Consider the following 22460-nt stretch of genomic DNA (forward strand, 5'->3'; position numbering starts at 1 on the left):
TCTGAGGTGGTCTCATATCTAGGATGGCTTGTATTTTGTCTGGGTTGGCTTCGATGCCACGTCGATTGACAACGTAGACCAGGAATTTGCCCGAGGTGACACCAAAGACACATTTGTTGGGGTTTAATTTCATGTTATACTGACGCAGGATTTGGAAGATAGAATTTAAGTCTTGTATTAATTCTTGCGAAAATTGTGTTTTGACGACCATGTCGTCTACATAGCACTCTATCTTTGTGCCGATCAGGGGCCGAAACAGCCTATTTACAAGTCTTTGGAAGGTCGCCTCGGCGTTTTTTAACCCGAAGGGCATGACCTTGTAACAGTATAGACCGAACTCGGTTATGAAGTTGGTGTAGTCGACGCACATGCGCCACTTGCGCTTCGCCTTTTTCACCAGCACAGGGTTGGCCACCCAGCTCGGGTAATGGACTTCCCTTATGAAGTCTGCCGCGAGGAGCTTTTCGACTTCCTCGTCGACCGCTTTCCAGCGCTCCGGGGCTAACTTCCGTTTCTTCTATCTAACGGGTCTGACTAAAAGGTCAGTGTTAAGTTTGTGAGTTATAAGACTAGGGTCAATACCGGGCATATCAGCCACGGACCATGCAAAAATATCTAAATTTTGGAGTAAAAACTTACCAGTTTGGTCCGTAGGGGTTCCTTGACAGAAGCACCAATCTGGAGTGCGCGAGCTGGGTCCGTAGGTGAGGTCGGGATTGCGACTGTTTCTTCTGTTGGCGAGGCTTGTTCTTCGCCTTGCTCCGTAGGCCGCTCCAGATCGAGGTCGCCGGCCGGCTTGGACTTGCCCTTTAGGGCGGCGACGTAGCACTTGCGGGACTCGAGCTGGTCGCCCCGCACTACCCCCGCACCGAAGTCCGTAGGGAACTTCATTACCAAATAGTAGGTAGAGACCACCGCCTGCAGGATATGCGTGATTGGTCGTCCTATTATGGCCTTGTATGGGGAGGGGGTCGCGACCACCAGAAAATCGTGGTTGAGTCTGACCGCACAAGGCCACGTGCCGACTTCCACGGGCACCGTTATCTTTCCAAGGGGCCTGACTTCCTCCCCGCTGAAGCCCACCAGGGGAGTGCTTGTAGGTTTTAGTTCGCTCCTTGGCAGCTGTAGCCGATCAAATGCCGACTTGAATAGGATGTCCGCCGAGCTGCCTGAATCTACGAGAACGTGCCTAACTTCGAAGTCGCTGATCCTGAGTTTAATGACAAGTGCATCGTCGTGAGGGTAGCGAACTCCCCGCGCGTCGTCTTCTGTGAAGAGGATCGGCTCCTCGGTCTTCGGCCTCTTCGGGGGGTTCCGCTCCTCGAGGACCGCTTCGCAAACTGAGGTCTGAGCTGCCGTTGATGTGCACCCCGCCACCACTGAACCTCCCACAATTACATGGATGGTTCCCCGAACTGGCCTTTCTGCCGGAGGCTGTCGCTGCATCGGTTCGGCAGGCCTGCTGCTAGTCTCCGGGGCGTCTTTTAAGTGTTCGCCCGGCTGATCCGCTTTATTGCTATTATTGTTGTGCTGTACAAAGTTTCTTAAGTATCCGCGACGGATGAGCCCCTCTATCTCGTCTCGGAGGTTATTACATTGCTCGGTACTGTGACCGTGGTCCCTATGGAAACTACAATACAAATTCTTGTTTCTTTCGTTCGGATTTCCCTTTAGGCGAGGTGGCCATTTCACGAAGGGGGCGTCCTTGATCGTCATTAGGATCTCGGTCCGCCTCGTGTTCAGTGGCGTGTAATCCGTCCGAGCTGGCAGGGGAGCTCGGAACGACTGGTTCGGTTTTGGGTCCCAGGCCGGGTTTTTTCGGTCGGCCGAGCTAGAGGGCTCGCCGTCCCTCTTTCTTTTCTCGTTTCCGCCCTCGGTTCTTTGGTTGATTTCCTCCTCCGTCCTCATGAACTTGTCCGCAAGCTTGAGGAACTCGGCCACGGTCGCGGGCTGGTTAGCTACCATGTGCCACTTGAATTCCTTGTGCGTCACCCCTCTTTTTGCTGTGGCGAGCTGTACCGCGGGGTCTAACCGAGGTATCTGTAAGCATGCCTCGTTGAATCGTTTGATGTAGCCCCGCATGGGTTCTCCTTCCCTTTGGACTACTCCGAAGATGCTTTCCTCTGCTCTGGGGCACCGTTTGCTGGTGACAAAGTGTGCAGTGAAGACCTGCACGAACTGAGCCCAACACTTTATCGATCCGGGGGCCAGGTTCCTGTACCAAGTGCAGGCTACCCCCTTGAGGGTGGTGGTGAAGGCCACGCACATGCATGATTTGCTGGCCCTAGCGAGGTGCATTTGGGACTAGAAAGCGTCCACGTGGTCGTTGGGGTCGAAGGATCCGTCGTACTTGTCTAGGGGCGGGAGCTTGAAATCTCTAGGCAAGGGAACTGCCAGGAGTTCTGAGGCGAGGGGGGAAGGAACTGAGAGAATCGGGGCGACTCCTACCTCGTCCGAGCTCGTCTCGCCTTTGCCTCTGAGCTCGGATAAGACGCGGGTGGCGGTTCGTCTACTTCGATGGCGTCTTCGCTGCTAAGTGGGCCTTGTGCTGGCACTGCTGGCCTCCGTGTTGCCGAGCTCGATGGGCTTGGAATGCTGGTAGTCCGCTGCTGCCAGTGCGCCGAATTGGTTTCCCACCAGTGGGGACTCCGGTTTGGAGACCCGAGGTGCTGACCTCGCGGGCGAGGTTCCTGATCCGCCTGCGAGCCGCGAGGCGGGGATGACTTTTCTTTCTCTCCGGCCTGGGGACGAGGCCTGGCTGTTTGGGGGATTCTGGGGCCTGGAGGCCTTTCCTTGGTGGTGGCGCCCATCCTGCGGAGAGGCCTTTACTGGCTTCGGGGCAGGGTGGCGAGGTGGAAGTAGTGGTTGGTTCGGTGTCAGTTGGGGAAATTGCTGCTGATAGTGGTATTGGGAGAGGTTGTGCAACACTTGGTGCTGGTGAAGCTGGTGTTGCTGGAACTGCTGCATCTGGGCTTGCATTGCCCGCATACATTGCATTAAGTCGTCCAACCGATTTTGGCTAAATGCCAGGGGGATGGCGGTTGGTTTAGTGAAGGTAGTCTCGATGGGAAGAGGGAAGGGGATGTTTGCGGAAGGTAGGCTTACAGGTGCCACTGCTTGTGGCGTAGTCAGATTGGGGATTCCATCCACCGTGAGGGGGATGGTGAACTGCCCAACACACACCACGGGAACTTGGAGCTGTTCCCCGGTGGTGTTTGTCTCTGTGCCGCGTCTGGCGTTGCTGGATGAGGCCATAAGTAATGAGTTTTTCAGAGAAGGAAAGGGTATGAAAGTTTTGGAGGGAGGCTTTTTGAAGCGTTTCCCACAGACGGCGCCAATTGATGATGCACAATCTGGCCGGTCTTAGCTGTCGATGATCTTGCCTCTGAACTGAGTAACGGGGACCTGAAACGGAAGGAGAAGAGAAGCTCCAGGGAGAACCCGGCGTAAGGGCTCCAAAGCTCAAGTTAGAATCCTTCAAAGGCAAGAATAACCAGATAGCGCGAAAGTTAGCATACCTCGTCCCTGGGGGGGTAGAAGCCTTTTATAACCACCTCGCGCACTCACTTCCAGGCCACCGTCAGGTCGGGCATGATTACTTCTGAACTCTTGCCAGTTCGGGTGTCATTTCCTCTGGTCGGACAGAACCGCCACTGTTCCTTTTGTCGGAGCCGTCTCTGCGGCTAGTGACGACGGTTGCAGGTGGCGGTGGCAGGAAGCCGTTTGAAATGCGGCTGTTAGGCGTCAGATCCCAAATCAGTCAGGTATGTCGCCCTTGGATAAAGACGTCCTTGGTGTCGGGTACGTTTTGCTGGCCTGGTGCTTTGGAAGTGAAGTGTTGGAGTGGCGAGCGAGGTGCCTTGAGTTCGGTTTGGAGTGTTCCGAGCTGCCACGGGTCAGCTCGGGTCAGCTTTGTGAGGCTTGGGGCCCAGTATAGTTCGTGCTCCTTGCAGGGAGCTCGGGTTCTCAGTAGGGAGCTCGCTCTTAATAGCGAGCTCGGACTCCCAGTAGGGAGTTTGTTCTTAATAGGGAGCTCGGTTTTTAGGGAGCTCGGGTTCTTACTTGGGGAGCTCGGACCCTTAACAGGGAGCTCGCTCTTAACAGGGAGCTCGGGCTCCTAGTAGGGAGCTCGGATTTAGGGAGCTCGGACCTTTGATAGGGAGCTCGCTCTTAATCAGGGAGCTCGGGCTCCTAGTAGGGAGCTCGGATTTAGGGAGCTCGGGTTCTTAGGGAGCTCGGGCTCCTAGTACCGAGCTCGGACATAGGGAGCTCGGGTTTTAGGGAGCTCGGACCTTTGACAGGGAGCTCGCTCTTAACAAGGAGCTCGGACTAAGTACAGCGGTCTGGAGTTCGGGCTCGGTAGTGAGTTTGGACTTGCTTCCGATGTTCGCTTTGGGTGCTCTACTGTCCCGAGCTGCTTGCCTTTTTCACGTGTCGGGCGATCGCGAGGTCAGGCCAAATTTTCCTTCATCAAAAAAGAAGATTAAAATAGAGGATTCATATAGAATAAAACGAAGAATTATTAAACTTTAAAACCAAATAAAAGTGATCAAGTATGGGATTTTCCCTGGGGAGGCTTGAAAATGGAACAAGATTTCTGGGGGTGTTGCTGAAGCCATTTGCAACTGAAAATAGAGGGATTAAAAAAATAAAACATAAATTTAAATTAGAAAGATAGAGGGGTTTTGGTTTATTTACATAGGAATTATTATACACATCTCTACAACGTTAGGGGGTGCTCTTTTTCTAGTGTTTAATCCTTGCTCAAATAACATAAATAATTATTCAAATTATCAAAACAAAAACCTGAAGTGATTCAAACTCATCATCTCATTGAACTTAAGCACATCGTAGTCCCTTTTATCACACCTGATATCATTGAGACCTCCAAAAGACATCAATTCCTGCCTATTCTTCTCACCTAACACAACCAACTTTCCATCGGATAACCCTTTGCATGCTTTTAACTTGAAACCATTTGTCAAATCGAACCCAAACACTAACAATTTTAAGGCCCTGGTTTCATTTGGTTCCTCTATCACTATCCCAACTAAGAAAATAAACCAAGAGGCCAGAACCTTGAATTCAATCTTGCAAAGAACGGCTTTGAGCACGGTGCCTTTATTATTTGTGATGAAAGCAGAGAAACAGACCCAATTCATTGTAGAAGTCTTGGAGATGAAACTTGTGCTTGTTGTGGAGTTAAACAACATAGAGAGTGACGAGAGAGAGAGAGTGATTTGAATTGGTAAAAGGGATCGTAAAGGATAAAATTGGGTTTTTTCAAAAAATTAACTCACATATGACGTCACATTTTAACAGATTTTGATGAATTACTGAGGTTTTTGTCCCTTAATACCATTTAATATGGGAGGTCTTAGTTCAATTTGAAAAAAGAGGGGATGTTTCAGTATTTATGACAGAATTCAGGGGAGGTTTAAGTCTTTTACCTTTTTTTTTTTATTATTGCTTGGTGATGGATAACATCGCAAAACTTAGCCATAGTGGGAGCTTTATCCTACACGTTATGGAATGCCTATTAAACCTGAGTGAGTTGTATAATTTTCATAGTATTTTTAGCTATTTATTTTTTTTATTATTATTTTTCCTTAAAGTTTCAAGGAAACACACCCATAGAAAAGTGATAGAAAACCTAACTTGGAATTTGTGTCCCTACTTTTTTTTTCTTTTGATTATTACTTGTTCTTAGCAAACCAAGAACTAATTTTCCATACTGATCTTCAATTGAAAATTAAGGGCTCATTTGATTTATAGGGATAAGGGTTTGGAATCAAAATTGGAATGAAATATTCTAATTCTAACTATTTGGTTAGGCAGAACCAGTGGAATGGAAATGGCATTCCCCGTTTGAGAGAATAGCCATTTCCTTCCCCTCCCTTGGGAATGAAATCCCATTCCATCTGGTTTCAATTCACATTTTGATTCCTATTTGAACCAAACAAATTTTGGAAATAAACCATTCTTATTTCGATTATGACAAATTTTGATTCTGATTCCAATTCTAATTCTGATTGCAAACCAAATTGACCCTAAAACTTGTTAAAATACCTTTCCAAATGCCAAAATTAATTAATAAATTACTTTAAACTATTGATTAATTTTCTTCTTTAATAGCTAATGGCTGGGTTGGTGGAACTTGTTGTAGCCTAGTTTCCATTTTCTTTGTCTGACAGCATTATTGTTCCCATGGACAAAGATGTTCCTAGCTATTTCAATTTAGCTGTTGTGATTTGAGTTTTAGGATGGGAAAAGTAGTGAGAGTTACCAATATAATGTGTTTTACTAATTAGATAATGAGATTTATTGTGAGTGGTTCATTGGAGATGGGAAAGATAACCATGTTTTGGTTCCATGTGGAGATTAACATGTTTGGTTCTATTACCGTTTTTGGATTTATTTTGGCTGTTGGGGCCCAACAGCATAGGTTGTTGAGATAGTTTTTGGGCTGAGCACGCTCTGCAGTTCACCTATTCATAACCATGCTTAGGTTTTTAGTAAAAATAAATTAATATGTAATTATTAATTTATCCATTCTCATGATAACGTGGCATTCCCAAAAATTCTTTCAACAGCATAGGCTGTTGGCCCTCAACAGCTAATATTTTTCAACCGTTTTTTGAAATAATGATGCCATGTTGGTGCCAGCTAGGCATAAGCATTTATTCAGAGTTAAATATCGTAGTCGCCCTAGTAGAGAAGAGTCCCTGCTCACACAAATGCTGCTGTCGTCATTGTACATGCTGATAAGTCCAGATATCTTGTCGTTGACATCGATTGTTGATTTCTCATCATTTTCCTTAAATAAATCATATTTTTTTGTTGATATCTCTGGTGGTTTACTATTTTCTTACTGAAACCAACAGGTAAGTCCACCATCCGCCCAAGTTCTCTTGCCCGTTGTTTTAAAAGGCTCAAGCCTTTAAGCATGAGGCGTACATCTTGAGGCGAGGAGCATAGATTTTGCTTCAAGGCGTAAGTCTCACAACTTTGATATGAGGCTTAAGTCTTTTTAGAATGAGGCATAAGCTTTAAGTACCCTTAAGGTTTAGTAAATTGACTAACTCTACCCATACTGTTTACATATTATCTTGAGGTACCCTTAAGTTTTATTGCAATTGTCTAAAACCTCCTCTACCATTTGATGTAATTGTTTCTGGTCACGTACCAATTTTTGGTGGTGTATCAATTTTTTTGGCTAAATACCTTGTCATTTGACCTGGTGGTGAAGTGCCTTGGTGATGAGCTACTTGGTGGCGAACTCCCTGGTGGAAAACTACCTGGTGGAGAGTTGCTTGGTGGCGAACTCCCTGGTGGAGAGCTACTTGGTGGCGAGCTCCCTGGTGGAGAACTGCCTGGTGGCGAACTCCCTGGTGGAGAGTTGCTTGGTGGCGAACTCCCTGGTGGAGAACTGCCTGGTGGCGAACTCCCTGGTGGAGAACTGCCTGGTGGCGAACTCCCTGGTGGAGAAATGCCCAGTGGTGAACTCCTTGGTGGAGAGCTGCTTGGTGGGGAGCTCCCTACTCCTAGGCGGCCTGTGACTCATAAAATGGTGGAGCTCCCTGGTGCAGCGCAACCCGACTGCCCTCTGCATGAGGTGATCTTTCCTTTGTAGGCAGTGGGAGCTGAGGGACTTGCGAGAACTCCATCTTTTCCACCTCTTTGTAGGCGGCGGGAGTTGAGGGACCTACGAGAACTGAATCAGAGGACCCAATGGTATTTTCCTGGCGGGGACTCTCCGACGCTTAAGTTAGGACTCTAATTGTAGAGAACTTGAAGATTATATTGGAGAAATGAGAGAGCTAGAGAGCAGGGATTACCTCTATTTTTTTCATCCTCTCCCCCTTTTCTTTGGGGGTCGGAGTCCTTATATAGTGGTGTCCTGTCAAATCAGGCGTAACAGCTTCTGTCAAGTCAGGCGTAACTGCCTCTGTCTCTCTCCACAGCCGTTACTGCCAGAGCTGAGGTGGCGGGTGCAGGCGACTGCTTCAGAATACGGCTATGCCAGTCAAGGGACAGCTCTTAGGACTGGCAGGCACGGCGCCGCCTAGTGAGAGACGTGGGCGCAGGCCTCCGGATCTGTCAAGTACGGTTGTCAGGTAGGAGATCTTCCTGTGATATGCCGAGCTGCCTCTAAGTGGCGAGCTCTTCGTAAAACGCCAGGCTGCCTGTGGAGTGGCCAGCTGCCTGTGGCCAGCTGCCTATGCCGAGTTGCCCCTAAGTGGCGAGTTCATCGTAAGATGCCAGGCTGCCTGTGGAGTGGCCAGCTGCCTATGCCTAGCTGCCCCTACCTATACCGAGCTCCCCGAGCTATGCCAAGCTGGCCGAGCTGTGCCGAGTTGCCCGAGCTGTTCGAGCTGCCAAGTTGTTAAGAGGCTGCATTTGGTTTGCATGAGGTGCTAGGTGTCACAATTTCACTGGAGGGCCAAATCCGCCCTCATCACCATTAACTTTCTATCACACACCGTTGACTTGTAACATCATGTGACCAATATATATTTCAAAATTCCAAGAATACCCTTTGTGGTTGGACTCATTAAAGCCTAGACCAAGACCTCTATCCCGTTGGAGATTTGACTGGTTAATGTCACATTGCTCTCTCTCTCTATATATACAAATTTTTTCAATGGTTACATGCTTTGCAACTATAAGAATCCATTTGCAGAGAGGAACATTGGAATCGTTAAGACTTACAGAAATTGGTACACAGACGCAGCGCACACGTATCTCGCCGAGTTAACAATGATCTTAGTACTTGAAGGCAAGAATGCTTCAACAAAAAGGGAGAGAATAGATTCAATAGATAGCATGACATCATGGGATGGGAGCCATTCTAGAGCTGATAGAATACATTTCCCAACCTAAACTAATCTCCTTATGATGATTCTCATACCTGTATTGTCCTAAATGACCATCTACTGGAATGAATGAATTAATTTAATGGGTATGCGGAAAGGGTCACCAACGCCAAGAAAACTACCCTTTTTCTCAAGGTTCAAATCTAGAGAATGAAAAAATTTGTGATAGGAGAGAAGGGGAAAAGGAGGGTAGATGCTTTGTAACTCGAATTAACTAAATGCAAGTGACCTAGGTACCAGCAGCAACCGGAGAAGAAAGCAATCAAGCGAAGAGCAAGGAATCCTTTCCTTGGGATTCCTTGAAAGGCATTAGCAACAAGAGTCCCCTTCTGCATAATACTGGTGAAATAGGTTCCCATTAAAAGCGCCTCTGAAAGTTCTAGCACAGCACAGTTTGCTGAAGGATGAGAGTATTTGAGAATAAAACCTATTAAAAGACCTCACTTAACAATTTAAGTTTTTAGGCTCAATGGTTCTTTGAGATGTTATCAGAGCCACTTTAACCAAGTGGTATAGTGTTTGATTCTCATTATCCCCATTATAATTAATTAAGTTTCAGCACAAGGTATGGATGGATTTGTACCGTCTACACTTCAAGTCCAATGTGCTTTTGTGTGAGGGAATATGTTAAAAAATAAAACTTATTCATTGGTCTCACTGCATTGGCCACACCGTTTAATTTGTTGAAGGCCTTAATCATTTTCGGTAACGGCTCCTGCATCCTCATGCTGTCGGTTGGCCTCTATGCATCTCATCCTTCCCCTTCAGCCTCAGCGAAAGATGAAAAGGTCGCGAATGAAGGGATGAAGGGATGAAGACGTTCGCATTTTTACTTTTTTTTAGGAATATTTGTGTGAAGAAAGAAAAGAGTGTGGATTTGGGTACTTGATTGAAATGAGTGGTGGGTGTGTTTCCTCGGAGTATTTCCATCACAAGTATGTTGAGACAAAATTCTCTAAAAAATGAGGGCAGATGCTCTGCAACTACTCATCTTTAAACAACCATTCCACCAATCTCCGTAGCTGGGAATGAATGTTGTTTTTGTCATAGTTGGTGTCGACATGATATGATCGAGATTAATCTCGAGAGCATCGCTGTATTGTTCTTCCGTGACCTCGAAGCTCCCCTGGTAAAACCGAACCTGTAACTCCATCTCCCGAACCAAGTGTCTTCATATGCGATGTCGTAGAGTAGGTAATGGAAGTTGCATCAGTAACCCGTAACGGAGTTCCTCCTTCCCGCGGATTGACTGACATTTCATCATTTCATTTTAATAATAATAATAAATTGTAATTTTTCAGAATTACAATACCCTCTCTAAAATTCATAGTGGGTTGGATTTTTTAGAATTCAAACCCTTCTTGTATCTGAAGCAAAACCTTTTATGACCGGCCCTATCCTCTCCACATTTAAGGGTGGGGCCAAAGTTTAAAATATCGATATAGGCTAATACATCGGTAGGGCGTATCAGCCCGTATTAAAGCTCGCTCTCCTTTTTTTTTCTTTGAAATTGGTTTAGAGGATTCAGTCTAACTACCCCCCTGAACCAGGTCACACCCCGATATGACCCCGTAAGGGTGTATTGTTAAGTCAATAATATGATATGATATGTCCGATACGGCCCCTGTAGGGGCCACACCTCGATATGATATGGGGCATTATCATATCAAAATTTTGAACCTTTGGTGGGGCAGGTTGGGACCAAATATCCACATCTAATTTCTTATCATTTCTTATTACATATAAACAATAAACAAATAAAATAACATGAACAAACATCAAAATTTCCAATTATTTCCAATTATCCTTTATATAGAATTCAAAATATTTTTAAACTTAACAGCTAATACATAGGTTTTAAAATTCCAAAACCCGTTGATTTCAAAATCCGTTTTTGAAGCAAAAAACCCATCCTAAAATATTTTATTATTTAATCATTTTAATCATTAAAAAATAATAAATCATTTAGTTCAGCAATTTCAATTGTTACCAAACAGCCCCTGTATCGTTACCGAACTTAATTTGCACCTTCTCCTCATCCTATATTACGGGCCTTACGGCTTCCATTTGCTATAATATCACATACCATGGCAGAAGAAATCAGCTCGTCATTTGATCCTCTCACATATCTAGGAGGAGGATATGCACGTCAGTCTTAGTTTGGAAGGAGTAAAAATACAAATTTGTAAAGTGTAAAATCTTGTATTTTGTACTATTTTGTATATATTTATATTGTATATATTTGTATTTATACTCTTTTCAAACTTAGCCTAAGAGAGAGAAAAGTAAAAACAGCTGGACCCTATACACTATGATGGACCGAGACTAGATCCAGTCCTCACAAAATTTGTCCTCAGACCATGGGCCGGGCCGGGACGGGCTAGAAAGATAACCCCAGTCATATACAGTATTGCTCGTAATCTTTGACAGTGATGACAACGACACAACACCTGTACATGCACCCTTCTCTAGAATTACTAGTCAGGAAAAACAATATTAGAGAGACATTATTTTAATTTTTAAGTAATGCCTATTTCACCTTGCACTGTTAAGATCAATGTTTTAAAAACTGATTCAGATCTGGAATCACTTTGGCCACTGGTTTTTGGGTCAGCAATTTGACCATTTGACTTGAAAGAGTAACTCATTTTGATTTAAAAAAAATTAAAATTAAAAGACAGCCAAAAACCGTTTTCCAAGTCGAATAGATTAAAAGGTTGAACTGCCTAGATCCTCTAATCAAATCAATGGTTTTTGTCAATAAATGAATTAAGGGTGAAATGAAACCAATTACCCAAATAATTTCAGGTCAAACGGTCCAACCATCCAAATCAACAACCGTTTAAAAACACTGGTTAAGATCATTATTTGACTAAGCCCAAAGTAATACACAAAGTGCAAATTGAGGGAGTCTATGAATAAAAGATCGATGTTGCTCAAATGCAATGCCTAAGAGAAGAGACCCATCTTCCTTTCTTTCTTTTTTTTTTTTTTGTTTTTAGTTAAGTGAGAATACCTTAATTCCTTTCCTTGATGTTGAGAGTGACTGGCTCATGGTGGCCCAAACGAGGCATTGTCATGGCTCGGGCACGTGACCCACCGTGTCCATCGTGAGTGGTGCACTTGCACCGTTGAAAGTGATAGAAAGATCCAAAGAGAAGAACATTCATCTCGTTTCCTCAACAGAAACCCTTTTTAGAAGTCCCCTTTTACTGCTCATTTCTGTTAGAATAATAAGAAAAGCTAAAGAAAATCCCAAACTTTTTTTCTTATGATTTGTTGTCGTCTTGTCGAGCTATTACCTAACCCCTCAAAGTTATAACAAAGTGACAATCGAGCTGTTACAATATTAATCCAACGACCTATTGGCCTTTTTAGTGATCAAGAATTTGAAATCTCTCCGGCGAACCGAAGTGCATGGCTACATGCATCAACGTTTAGATATGGTGGAGCATGCAGCAGCATTAACCATTAATGGTTAATGGATGGCATATGTAATTAACCATAATCTCTGGTTTTAAATATTAGTTTACAGTGTTTATTTCCTTTATTAATTCCATTTCCAGCACCATCAAATCCTATATATAAATAGCTCTGGAAAAGCCTCCTAAAAACGTCTCCATCATTCAGTTCCTCCCCTTCTCTCTCTCTCTCTCTCATTAAAATGTTGAAGCCCATGAATTTTCTTCTCCCACTTCTCTTCTTCTTTTTCTTCTTCAATTCAACAGCAAGTTATAACGTAGTCAGTTATGGTGCCAAACCAGACGGCACAACTGACTCGACCAGCGCATTTCTCAATGCATGGACGGGGGCCTGTGGTTCGGCCAGTTCGGCGATGATTTACGTGCCACCAGGAAGATATTTACTCAACCATGCAGTCTTCAGCGGAGCATGCAGAAGCACAGGCATCACAATACGTATCGACGGGACACTGGTGGCCCCGTCCGACTACTGGGCTCTCGGCAGCTCTGGATACTGGCTTACATTCCAGGGCGTCAATGGAGTTTCCATTTCTGGAGGGACCCTTGATGGGCAAGGGTCGTCTTTGTGGGCTTGTAAGGCTGCAGGGAAGAGTTGCCCAGTCGGAGCCAGGGTACACCAAATTCTCAAAAACCCGTAAACAAATAATCTAAACTCTGATTTCTTTTAAGGACCTGTTGGTTTTCTGGATTTTTGTAGAGGGGGAAAGCTGGTCAGTGATATGGGATTTTGGTTTCTATTAAGCAAGATATTTATGTTTTTTTGTGGGGTTCATAGAAAATATATTTTCTTATCTGCGATATCACATCTCCTCCCCACAAGGGACTACCCACAACATCCCACAGCAGATCCCCACCCTGTATTGGAAACATCTCCATGATAGTATCAGAACATTTTTCAAAAAAAAAAAATACTTATATTCAAATAAATGCATTTACCTAGATAAATAACTTTCTGAACCTAAGATACCCACCAGGAGAATCTATAATATCTCATAATTTTGCCTTACCAATGCTTGTTTATGCAGTCTCTTTCCTTCGTTAACTCAAGAAACATTGTGATAAGAGGATTATCATCGATAAACAGCAAATTATTCCACATTGTTATCGACGGTTGCCAGAACGTCTATTTGCAGGGGGTCACGATCATGGCCTCAGGCAACAGCCCCAACACCGACGGAATTCATGTAGAATTGTCGACCGGAGTCACAATCTTGAGATCAAACATCATGACCGGAGATGATTGCATTTCAATTGGCCCCGGCACGACCAATTTATGGATCGAGAACATCGTTTGTGGACCTGGACATGGCATCAGGTGAGATATACTCTTTGCACTATGTGCTGCACATGATGCATCAATACGAAAGCTTATGAATTGAGGGATTCATTTGTTCTGTGAGATTGTACAGAACCATTTCACTCTCTTAAAGTTTTATTTATTTCATCTAAGTTTTTTTCTTCATAGTTTTATATATTTTTCTGAAATGTTCAGGGCTCATTTGATTCAGGGGAATAGGAGTTTGGATTTGGAATCTAAATCGAAATGGGTTATTCCAATTTCAACTATTTGGTTGGGCGAAATTAAAATCCCATTCTCATTCCTGATGGAATGGTATTCCCTCTCCTCTCCCTTAAGAATGAAATCCCATTCCAGCTGTTTCCAATTCTCATTCCCATTTCTATTTAAACCAAACAGATTATGGGAATAGATCCCGTTTTGATTCTGATTTTGATGAACCTCAAATGGTCAATTTTCACCACATTTGTTCTATATCCAGACTACTACATATTTAAACCTAAATTTCCATTTTTTATATTCAATCTTTTAAAAATCCTTCAAATGCTGATCAAAATAGATAATTTTATGTATATTACATAATCATTATTAGTTATTTCGTCAATTTTTCCTGAATACACCAGACTTTCATTGAAATCTTCAAATGCTGAGCAAAAAAGTGAAGATCTTGCAAAGTTTCATGAAATTTCGGCGAAATTAATTAAAACTATGAATATGTCTTGTTGTTTTGATATGGGAAACACTGCTCAAGCAATTTTTCTGCAGCATTGGAAGCCTTGGACGGTCTCTCAACGAACCGGGAGTGCAAAACGTGACAGTTAAAACCGTTACTTTTAACGGTACTCAAAATGGGCTGAGGATTAAGAGCTGGGGAAGGCCCAGTAACGGATTTGTGAAAGGGGTCCTTTTCCAAAATGCCACCATGGAGAATGTCCAGAATCCCATTATAATTGACCAAAATTACTGCCCTCATAACGTAGGCTGCCCTGATCAGGTACGTTACCACCAATTCAGATCTCCTACCCACATGACACTATAGCTGTACATTGGGAACGTCTCCCTATGCAAATATGGGAGATATTCTCAATGTACAGCTATAATGAGGGGTGGGTAGGAGATCCAAGGATTATTTCTTACTTGATGGGCTTGGACATGGGCCTCTAGGGCCATGATTACCCAGTTAAAAGAAAGAGTAGCTTAGTAGCTTACTAACAGTGGTTGTGATATAATGTATACAGGCATCAGGCGTAAAAATCAGCAAGGTGACATACAAACACATCCAAGGAACGTCCGCAACACAAGTGGCTGTGAAATTGGACTGTAGCTCCAAGCACCCATGTACAGATATCACATTAGAAGATATAAAACTCAGTTGCAAGAACCAAAACGTGGAATCATCTTGCGCCAATGCAGGCGGAATAGCCAGAGGCTTAGTTCAACCATCAAGTTGTTTGTAGAAAAACACAACCAATGTGTGATCTTTCAATTTTAAATTTAGAGAATGATAGAAATGATCCATTTAGAAAAAATCCTCTGATGCATCCAGATATTTTGATCAATTTTTGTGAAGTAATGTCCAACTGGGTCCAACAATTAAGGCTGTGTTTGAATACGGTGTAAAAGTAAAAATATACCGATGGAGTTGTACGCCGATTGATTTAAAGTTATGAACCGTTGTAAATTGAAAAGTATGATTATCGATGTAAATATTTACACTATTTTTATCGAAGTAGCTGTATTTATATCAATTATCAATACAAAACTTGATGATGTAAATGGAATTTTACATTGATTTTCAATATTTAAATACACTCCATCCAAACACCAACAAATACATGACCGAAGTGTTTAATTACATCAGTCCTAATTACACCGCAAGCAAGCACAATTTAAATGATTTTGAGCAGGTTGGGTTGGCTTGGGTTTGGCAATTGAGCGGGTTGGGTTGGGTTTGGTTTGGACTGAGTTTCAACTCAATCCATCTAACCCATCAACCTATTAATGACCCAATTATATAAAATTAGATGGATTGAATTCAATCCAAACCCACATTGACCCAATCCAATCCGCCCAAATCCATTAATCTTATATTTATGTCTTAAAACAAAAAAATTAACTTCCACTTAACAAATAAGTTAGTCATAAGCTTATAGTTTGGTAGTGATAATAGTTGTTATTTACACAAGTGGTGAAGGTTTAAATCACATTACATGCATCTTATTTTTACACAAGTGACAGCCATTTGATTATTTTCGGGTTTTGGGTTTGACTGAATCACTTAGGTTGACCAACTTCCAATGTTGGCTTGTTATAGTTTGAGAGCAACCAAGAGGCTTTTGCATAATTTTCTAGGACTTCTTTGAGTCTAATTAATGACTGCTGCAATTATAGTTTTTGAGTAAAACATATAGTCATCTGCAAATAAGAATTTGGAATTAATGGGCTTTATCTGAAAATTCTCACTCCTATCTCATTTTTTCCTCTCTCCCATTCTGGATTATACAGTCGGGTCTTTGGACCCTTTTTCTTCTACATTTTCAGTTGTGGACGATGAACCCCACAAGATTGGAATGTCTAGAATCTACATATCATAAACAGCAAAGTGATTTTCAGCAAGGAAGAAGAGACAAATAACTTGGCTTCATCCTCTTCTTCCAAGTCAGACTCTTCTTCTGTATCTTTTGGTTCAGGTACTCTCTTGGGGGCTCTTCAACAACTTTGACCTTCTTCCAATAACCTAATTGAAAAAATAAAAACTATTCAATGATCCACAAAGGGATAAGGTTGTAGGTTGATGAAATAATTGTAGAAATAGAGCTTTTACCAGTAAAATGGTAGACAGTGTTCACTAACCCTTTCGGTCTATAAGAAATTTATCTGGTTAGATCGCAATAGCAACATGTGCCATTCTCATTAATGTCACACAGGAAAACATTGATTATGTCAAATAGAAAAATATTTGCATTTGAGAATAATTGTATTGCTTTTGCACATACACCTTAAGCCTTCGAGAACTCTTCAAGGGAGGAACATTTAATGGCTAGAGCCCTCCCAGTAATGATTTCTGACAATCACCCCTACTGCTGAATGGGATAAGCTCCAAGCACCATATGTACTGATTTTAGGGAATATTCTCGATCAGTACCCTTTACTTTGGCTGGAGTGATAATTTGGTCCCCGAATTTTAAAATGTGACAATCCAGTATTTGAATTTTCAAAATGTGACAATCTAATACCTGAACTTTCAAAATGTGACAATCTGGTACATGTTGTTAACTAATCCGTTAATCAGCCGTTAAGTGACATTTGAAAAGTCAAAAATGCCCTTCGAATGCCATCTAATTTTCTTTATCAACCATCCAAACGTTGATAAAAAACTGAACAGTCCCAAATCCTAGCCTCTTCTATTCAAAGAAGTTGGTGACTAATTACAAGAATCTAGAATTTGGGATTGCTCATTTTATTTGTCAATGTTTGGATGGTTGATAAAGAGAATTAGATGACATTCTTAGGGCATTTTTTTACTTTTCAAATGTCACTTAATAGCTGAGTAACGGACTAGTTAACGGTAGGTACTGGATTGTCACATTTTGATAGTTCGGATACTGAATTGTCGCATTTTAAAGTTTGGGGATCAAATTGTCACTGGAGCCAAAGTGCAGGGTACTGATCAGGAATTTCCCTTGATTTTAATGAAGTTTATTGGACCATTGTAAAGAGTGTATATGTGAGGGACAACTTGAAGATCTTGAAGAAGATCCATTATCCTCTGTACAAAGCCTTAGGATATCAAAAATGAGTGTTAATGGAGATCAAAACCTAGTTATCATTGATGGGCTTATTCTTAAACACAGACTATCAACATAGTACTATTCTTCTAACCATTGATGTAAGATATGATTCTACAAATATTCAATGCCTTCCATTGAGGAAGCAAACCAAATTGGATGGACTGCTAGGTAGTGAAAGAATAAAGGGGTGTTTTATAGTGTGGATGAGAAATTGGTGGGTGTAGACTAGTCCACACCACACCTTGTGGCAGGGACCAATCCACACCATGCCACAGTCCACATTTGTTCTGAACTGTGGACAAACTGTGTGGACTGGACCAGCCCACACCCACAATAGCATTTTGTAGCGTGGTGTGGACCAATCCACACCACACTTTTTTGATTCCATGTATCTCATATACATTTTATGAATAATATACACAGTTAATCATAAATATCTAATTTTTGCATTTTATATGATAAATATTTTGAAAAATGCATCAATGAATTAATATTAACCAATAAATATTAATTTTTTTATAAAATAATAGTAAAATAATTAAAAAATTATATTTTAAATATTTAAAAATAATATTTAAAAATTTGATAAAACAATCCATTACATATTAGAATCCATAAATTAATCTTTTTTTTCTCCCCTAGTTTCTGGACCCTGGACCCCTTCTTTAAAAAGGAAGAGATCTAATGATCAAAGTGAAATCTTTTGTTTAACAACACTTGAGAGGTTGAGGTTACTGTTCTCAGCATATAAAAAACTTTTGCAAACTTGTTTTTCAAGGTTTTCTCATCAGGTGATGAATTTGCTTTAAGACAAGACGCTCAACATGAAATTGTCTCATGAAACCAAACTACCTTTCAAAGATGCACTGTCGGCCCAATCAAATTTGGAATGAGTTACATAGATAGAAAAAAAATGAGCTAACATTTTTTTAGTTCATTTCTGATAGAAATGAAAGCTACAAAAAGCTCATTTCTGATAAAAAAAATGAACAGCCAGTACTCTTGCAGAAAGATACAGAAAGCTACGTATATGAAACCAAACTACCTTTCATTTGCAAGTTGTTTTTCCTCGAGAACTAACATTCATTTCTGATAAATAGCGGTTGTTTTTCCTGAGCTAACATTCATTTTTTGTCTGATGAAAAAGAGAGAAACTAGCGAGCAGAGAGAAATGAGCTAAGATTCATCAGTTTTGTCTGATAAAAAAAATGAGCTAACATTCATTTGTCTTTTTTTCATCAGGTTGTCTATGGAAATATGAATCTTTGCGAAATAGAGAGAGAGAGAGAGAGAGAGAGAGAAAGAGAGAAACTAGCGAGTGGAGAGAAACTTACCAGTGGTGGAGAATTGCAGTGGCGGAGAAGCTTCAGCAGGCGGGCGGTGGAGAGATTCAGCAGGTAGGCGGTGGAGACCTCCAACGGCAATGTGAAACAGATAATAGGGTTTCAGAGAGACTGTGAAGTATGGGATCAAAAATAAACCATGGAGGGGACGTATCCTCGAGTTTTTCCCGTTGACTCTATATTGGGGTGTGGACGGGACTGGTCCACGACACCGTGGTCCCGCCCACAAGATGAACACGGTGTCAAACACCACCTAAATGGTTAACAATTTCTTCTTCACCTTAAAAACACAGAAGGCATGTGTGGTCACCACTAGACCTGTTCATGGGCCGGGCCGGGCTTGGGCCGGGCTTTCACTCTGTATTAACAGATTTTTTTAAGGCCCGAGCCCAAGCCCGGCCCGACCATCAGGCCTACAACTTGGGCCTGAACCCGACCCTCATAAAAAGCCCGAAGCCCGGGCTTGGGCCTGAGTCCAAAATTTAGCTCATGTTGTTACTACTGCTGAAGCGGCTGAATAGAGAGAGAGAGAGGGAGAGAGAGAGAAATTATAAAGAAAAAAATAAAAAAATGTATATATTAAATTATAAATATATATAATTCAATAAATATTATATTATTTATATATTTTATATAATATATAAAATACATATTATGTATTTTATAAAATATATAATGCTGAGTCGGGCCAGGCTTTTTTGACAAATCCTGAGCCCGGCCCGTAACACAATCGGGCTTACTGTGTTAGGCCCGAGGTCAGGCCTGCGGGTCTAATTACATGACCAAGCCCGACCGGGGTGCAGGCCGGACCAGGCCGAGCCATCGGGCTACCCGACCCATGAACAGGTCTAATCACCACCAAAAATCTCTACATAAAGAGTTTAGTTCTCGACAAATAGAAATCAAAATACAACATCTGACTATATGGTAAAGGGGTAAGGATGCAAGTGTATATCTAAAGAGAGTAGCCTTTCTGGCATGAGAGAGAATCCCAGATTTCCACCCCTTAAGTTTCAATTCACCTTATCAACAATAAATCTCCAAGATGAATGCCTTTTGGTAACATTAAGAAGAGGACCTCCCAAGTGCACATCATCCTTCCTCATTTCAATCACTCCCAATCGGTTCATGTAATAGCTGCCTTTAAGGAGGTGGGTGTATTCTTGCTAAAGAAAATATAGAAGATTTGTCAAAGTTCACCACTTGCCCTAACCAACCACAAAAAAGCTCAAGAATGGATTCTAGTTTTTGAATTTCAATCATATTTGCTTCACCAAAAATCGAAAGGTCATGTGTGAAAAACCAATGATTCGCTTGAATGAGACCTCCCAACTTTAAACCCTTTGAGTTCACTGGTCATGATGGACTCCATTAGCATTCTAGAAAATAACTCCAAATAAATTATAAATAAGTATGGAGATAGAGAACAGTCTTGGTTTGAATGTTCTGTTGGGTGCGCCAATAGAAGAAGAAGAAGCCAAGCAATGTTTCACAAGAGAGCAAAACTCCTTAGAAAAACCCAAAAGTTTCATGCAATAAAAAGCAGAAATGACCATCCAACATAGTCATAAGCTTTAGCTCGTACCTGAGGAGCGTTTGCTCATGGAGTGCATCACCTCCCTTTTCAAATCTATATTGTCTAGTATTTGTCTACCAGGTGTGAAGGCATTTTGATATGGAGAGACGATCTTGTGCAACAAAGGCTTCAGGCCGCTAGCTAATATCTTGGCCACAATTTTGTAGGTAATATTTGCAAATTCAATGGGCCAAAAATCACTAGGCAGTTGTACCTCTTCCTTTTTGGGGTTCAAAACAATGACAATGCCATTAATTGATGAGATGTGAGCTGAATCGTGGAACATAGATCGAATGAACGGCAAAGGTTCTTCCCCACAACATTCCAACCATTCGATAGAATAGAAAATGAAGTCCATCAAGGTCTAGAGCCTTCAGAAGGGACCACACTTAAAAGAACTGCTTTAATTTCCTCATCTATAGGTGGAGCACAAAGGTGCATATTCTCATCCAAGCTAATACAAGTAGTAAGTGTTCAGACAGAGATTCAAAACTAGGTTGATCAGCTGAGACTAATGACTTAAAATAACTGCAGATACTGTCTTCAATCATCTTCAGATCTAAGGTCCAATCACCATTACCATTCTTCAACCAATGCAATCTATGGTAATAAGATTGGACATAATGCATTAATGCTACTTCAATTTTCAGTATCTATGCCTCCAGATCGATGGAAATTTTTTCATGATTCCTGAGGTAGAGGACTATCTTTTACCATAACCGATCTTCTTAATTTTCGCCATCTTTTATTGTAAAAATCATATTGAGGAGTGCCTTTACAACATGAATGTTTTTTGTATTTGTTTTTGAAATATCCACATCAGCAATAAAAACAGAAACAAGTTCTTGGAACTTTGCTTTTGTTTTCAAAGAGAAAAACAAGTTGATTTTGTCATGGTTTTAAAAACTGGACTTGACCGGATGGTCGGACCAGAAAAATCGGGAACCAGTCAGGTGACCGGTTCCATTTTTCCCCAAAACCGAATTTTTCCCAAAAGCCGTTGATTTTGGTCAGCAAACCGCTGACCCGGGCAGTTAACCGTTCAAACGGTTTTGACCGTTATTATTTTTTTATTTTTTTGTCAGATACCCGGGAACTAGACCCCTGACTGGTTCGTCCTCTGTGTCGGTTTTAAAAACTTTGGATTTTGTTTCTGAAACCAATACAAATTTTTGGAACCATCTAGCTTAAAAACAGATTGTTTCTCAAAACAAAAATTAAAAAACATGTTCTTGGTTGACCGATTGTGCATGTGTTTTCTATTTGCAAAACTGAAAACAAATCAAAACCTGTTTTCATAAATGTGAACTGTTTTTCTTATTGCTGATTCCAAAAACAAATCAAAACCTTGTTTGAAAGCAGAGTGTTTCTCAAAACAAAAACACAAGAAACATGTTCTTGGTTGAATGTGTTTTTTGTGTTCAAAATTGAAACCAAAAACATGTTCTTGAATCTGGATTCAAAAACATGTTTCATTTGATTAATTCTTTTTTTTTTTTCACTTCAAGTTTCATTTGATTATTCAACATCATGTTCCATGAATCATATAATTTTCATACTAGAAAAACTGTTTTTGTTTTAAAAACTAATATTAAGTCATTCCAAAAACATGTACTGTTTTTTGAAACAAAGTCAACTTGTTTTTCTCTTTGAAAACAAAATAGGAGTTCAAGAACATGTTTTTGTTTTTTGCTGATGTGGCAATTCTAAAAACAAATGAAAACAAAATCATTCCTGTTGTAAAATGCCCCCCAAAATAATGGTTTTTAAAATAAAAACAAATTTTGTAGTAAAAAAATTATATGATTTATGAAACATGATATTAAATAACCATATAAAACGTGTTTTTGAAACCAGAAACTCAGAACATGTTTTTGCTTTCAGACTCGGTTTTTTGAAATCAGAAAAAACACACAACAAAGAATATATTTTTAAATGTCTATTAAGGGAAATTGACGTGCATACACCAAATATGAAATCAAAACACCCTCTACAGATAAAACTGACATGGAGCAACTGTAGAACACCATTAACAATCCCTAATATCATTAAAAAAAAAAGTGAAGAAAATTACTATACATTATGTGCAAGATAA

The 22460-nt window shown here is 41.4% G+C and overlaps 1 protein-coding gene across 1 annotated transcript; it reads left to right on the forward strand.

The window, feature by feature from the left end:
• Positions 1 to 12290: 12290 nt before the first annotated feature.
• Positions 12291 to 15425, forward strand: LOC104593409 (polygalacturonase-like). The gene is made up of 4 exons (XM_010253222.2): positions 12291 to 12969; positions 13384 to 13673; positions 14421 to 14649; positions 14894 to 15425. Exons 1-4 carry the CDS (start codon positions 12541 to 12543, stop codon positions 15110 to 15112), a joined length of 1167 nt encoding a protein of 388 aa, XP_010251524.2. The 5' UTR covers positions 12291 to 12540; the 3' UTR covers positions 15113 to 15425.
• Positions 15426 to 22460: the final 7035 nt, after the last annotated feature.

The sequence above is a fragment of the Nelumbo nucifera genome, chromosome 7, assembly GCF_055504915.1.
Source record: "Nelumbo nucifera cultivar China Antique chromosome 7, China Antique-T2T, whole genome shotgun sequence".
Classification (NCBI taxonomy): domain Eukaryota; kingdom Viridiplantae; phylum Streptophyta; class Magnoliopsida; order Proteales; family Nelumbonaceae; genus Nelumbo; species Nelumbo nucifera.

What these genes read in the sequence shown, in the direction of transcription:
- LOC104593409 (XM_010253222.2), top strand. Translation starts at nt 12,541, where the DNA reads ATGTTGAAGCCCATGAATTTTCTTCTCCCACTTCTCTTCTTCTTTTTC. An exon ending in GGACCTGGACATGGCATCAG is followed by an intron (nt 13,674 to 14,420) that starts GTGAGATATACT and finishes ATTTTTCTGCAG; the next exon opens with CATTGGAAGCCTTGGACGGT. An exon ending in ACGTAGGCTGCCCTGATCAG is followed by an intron (nt 14,650 to 14,893) that starts GTACGTTACCAC and finishes TAATGTATACAG; the next exon opens with GCATCAGGCGTAAAAATCAG.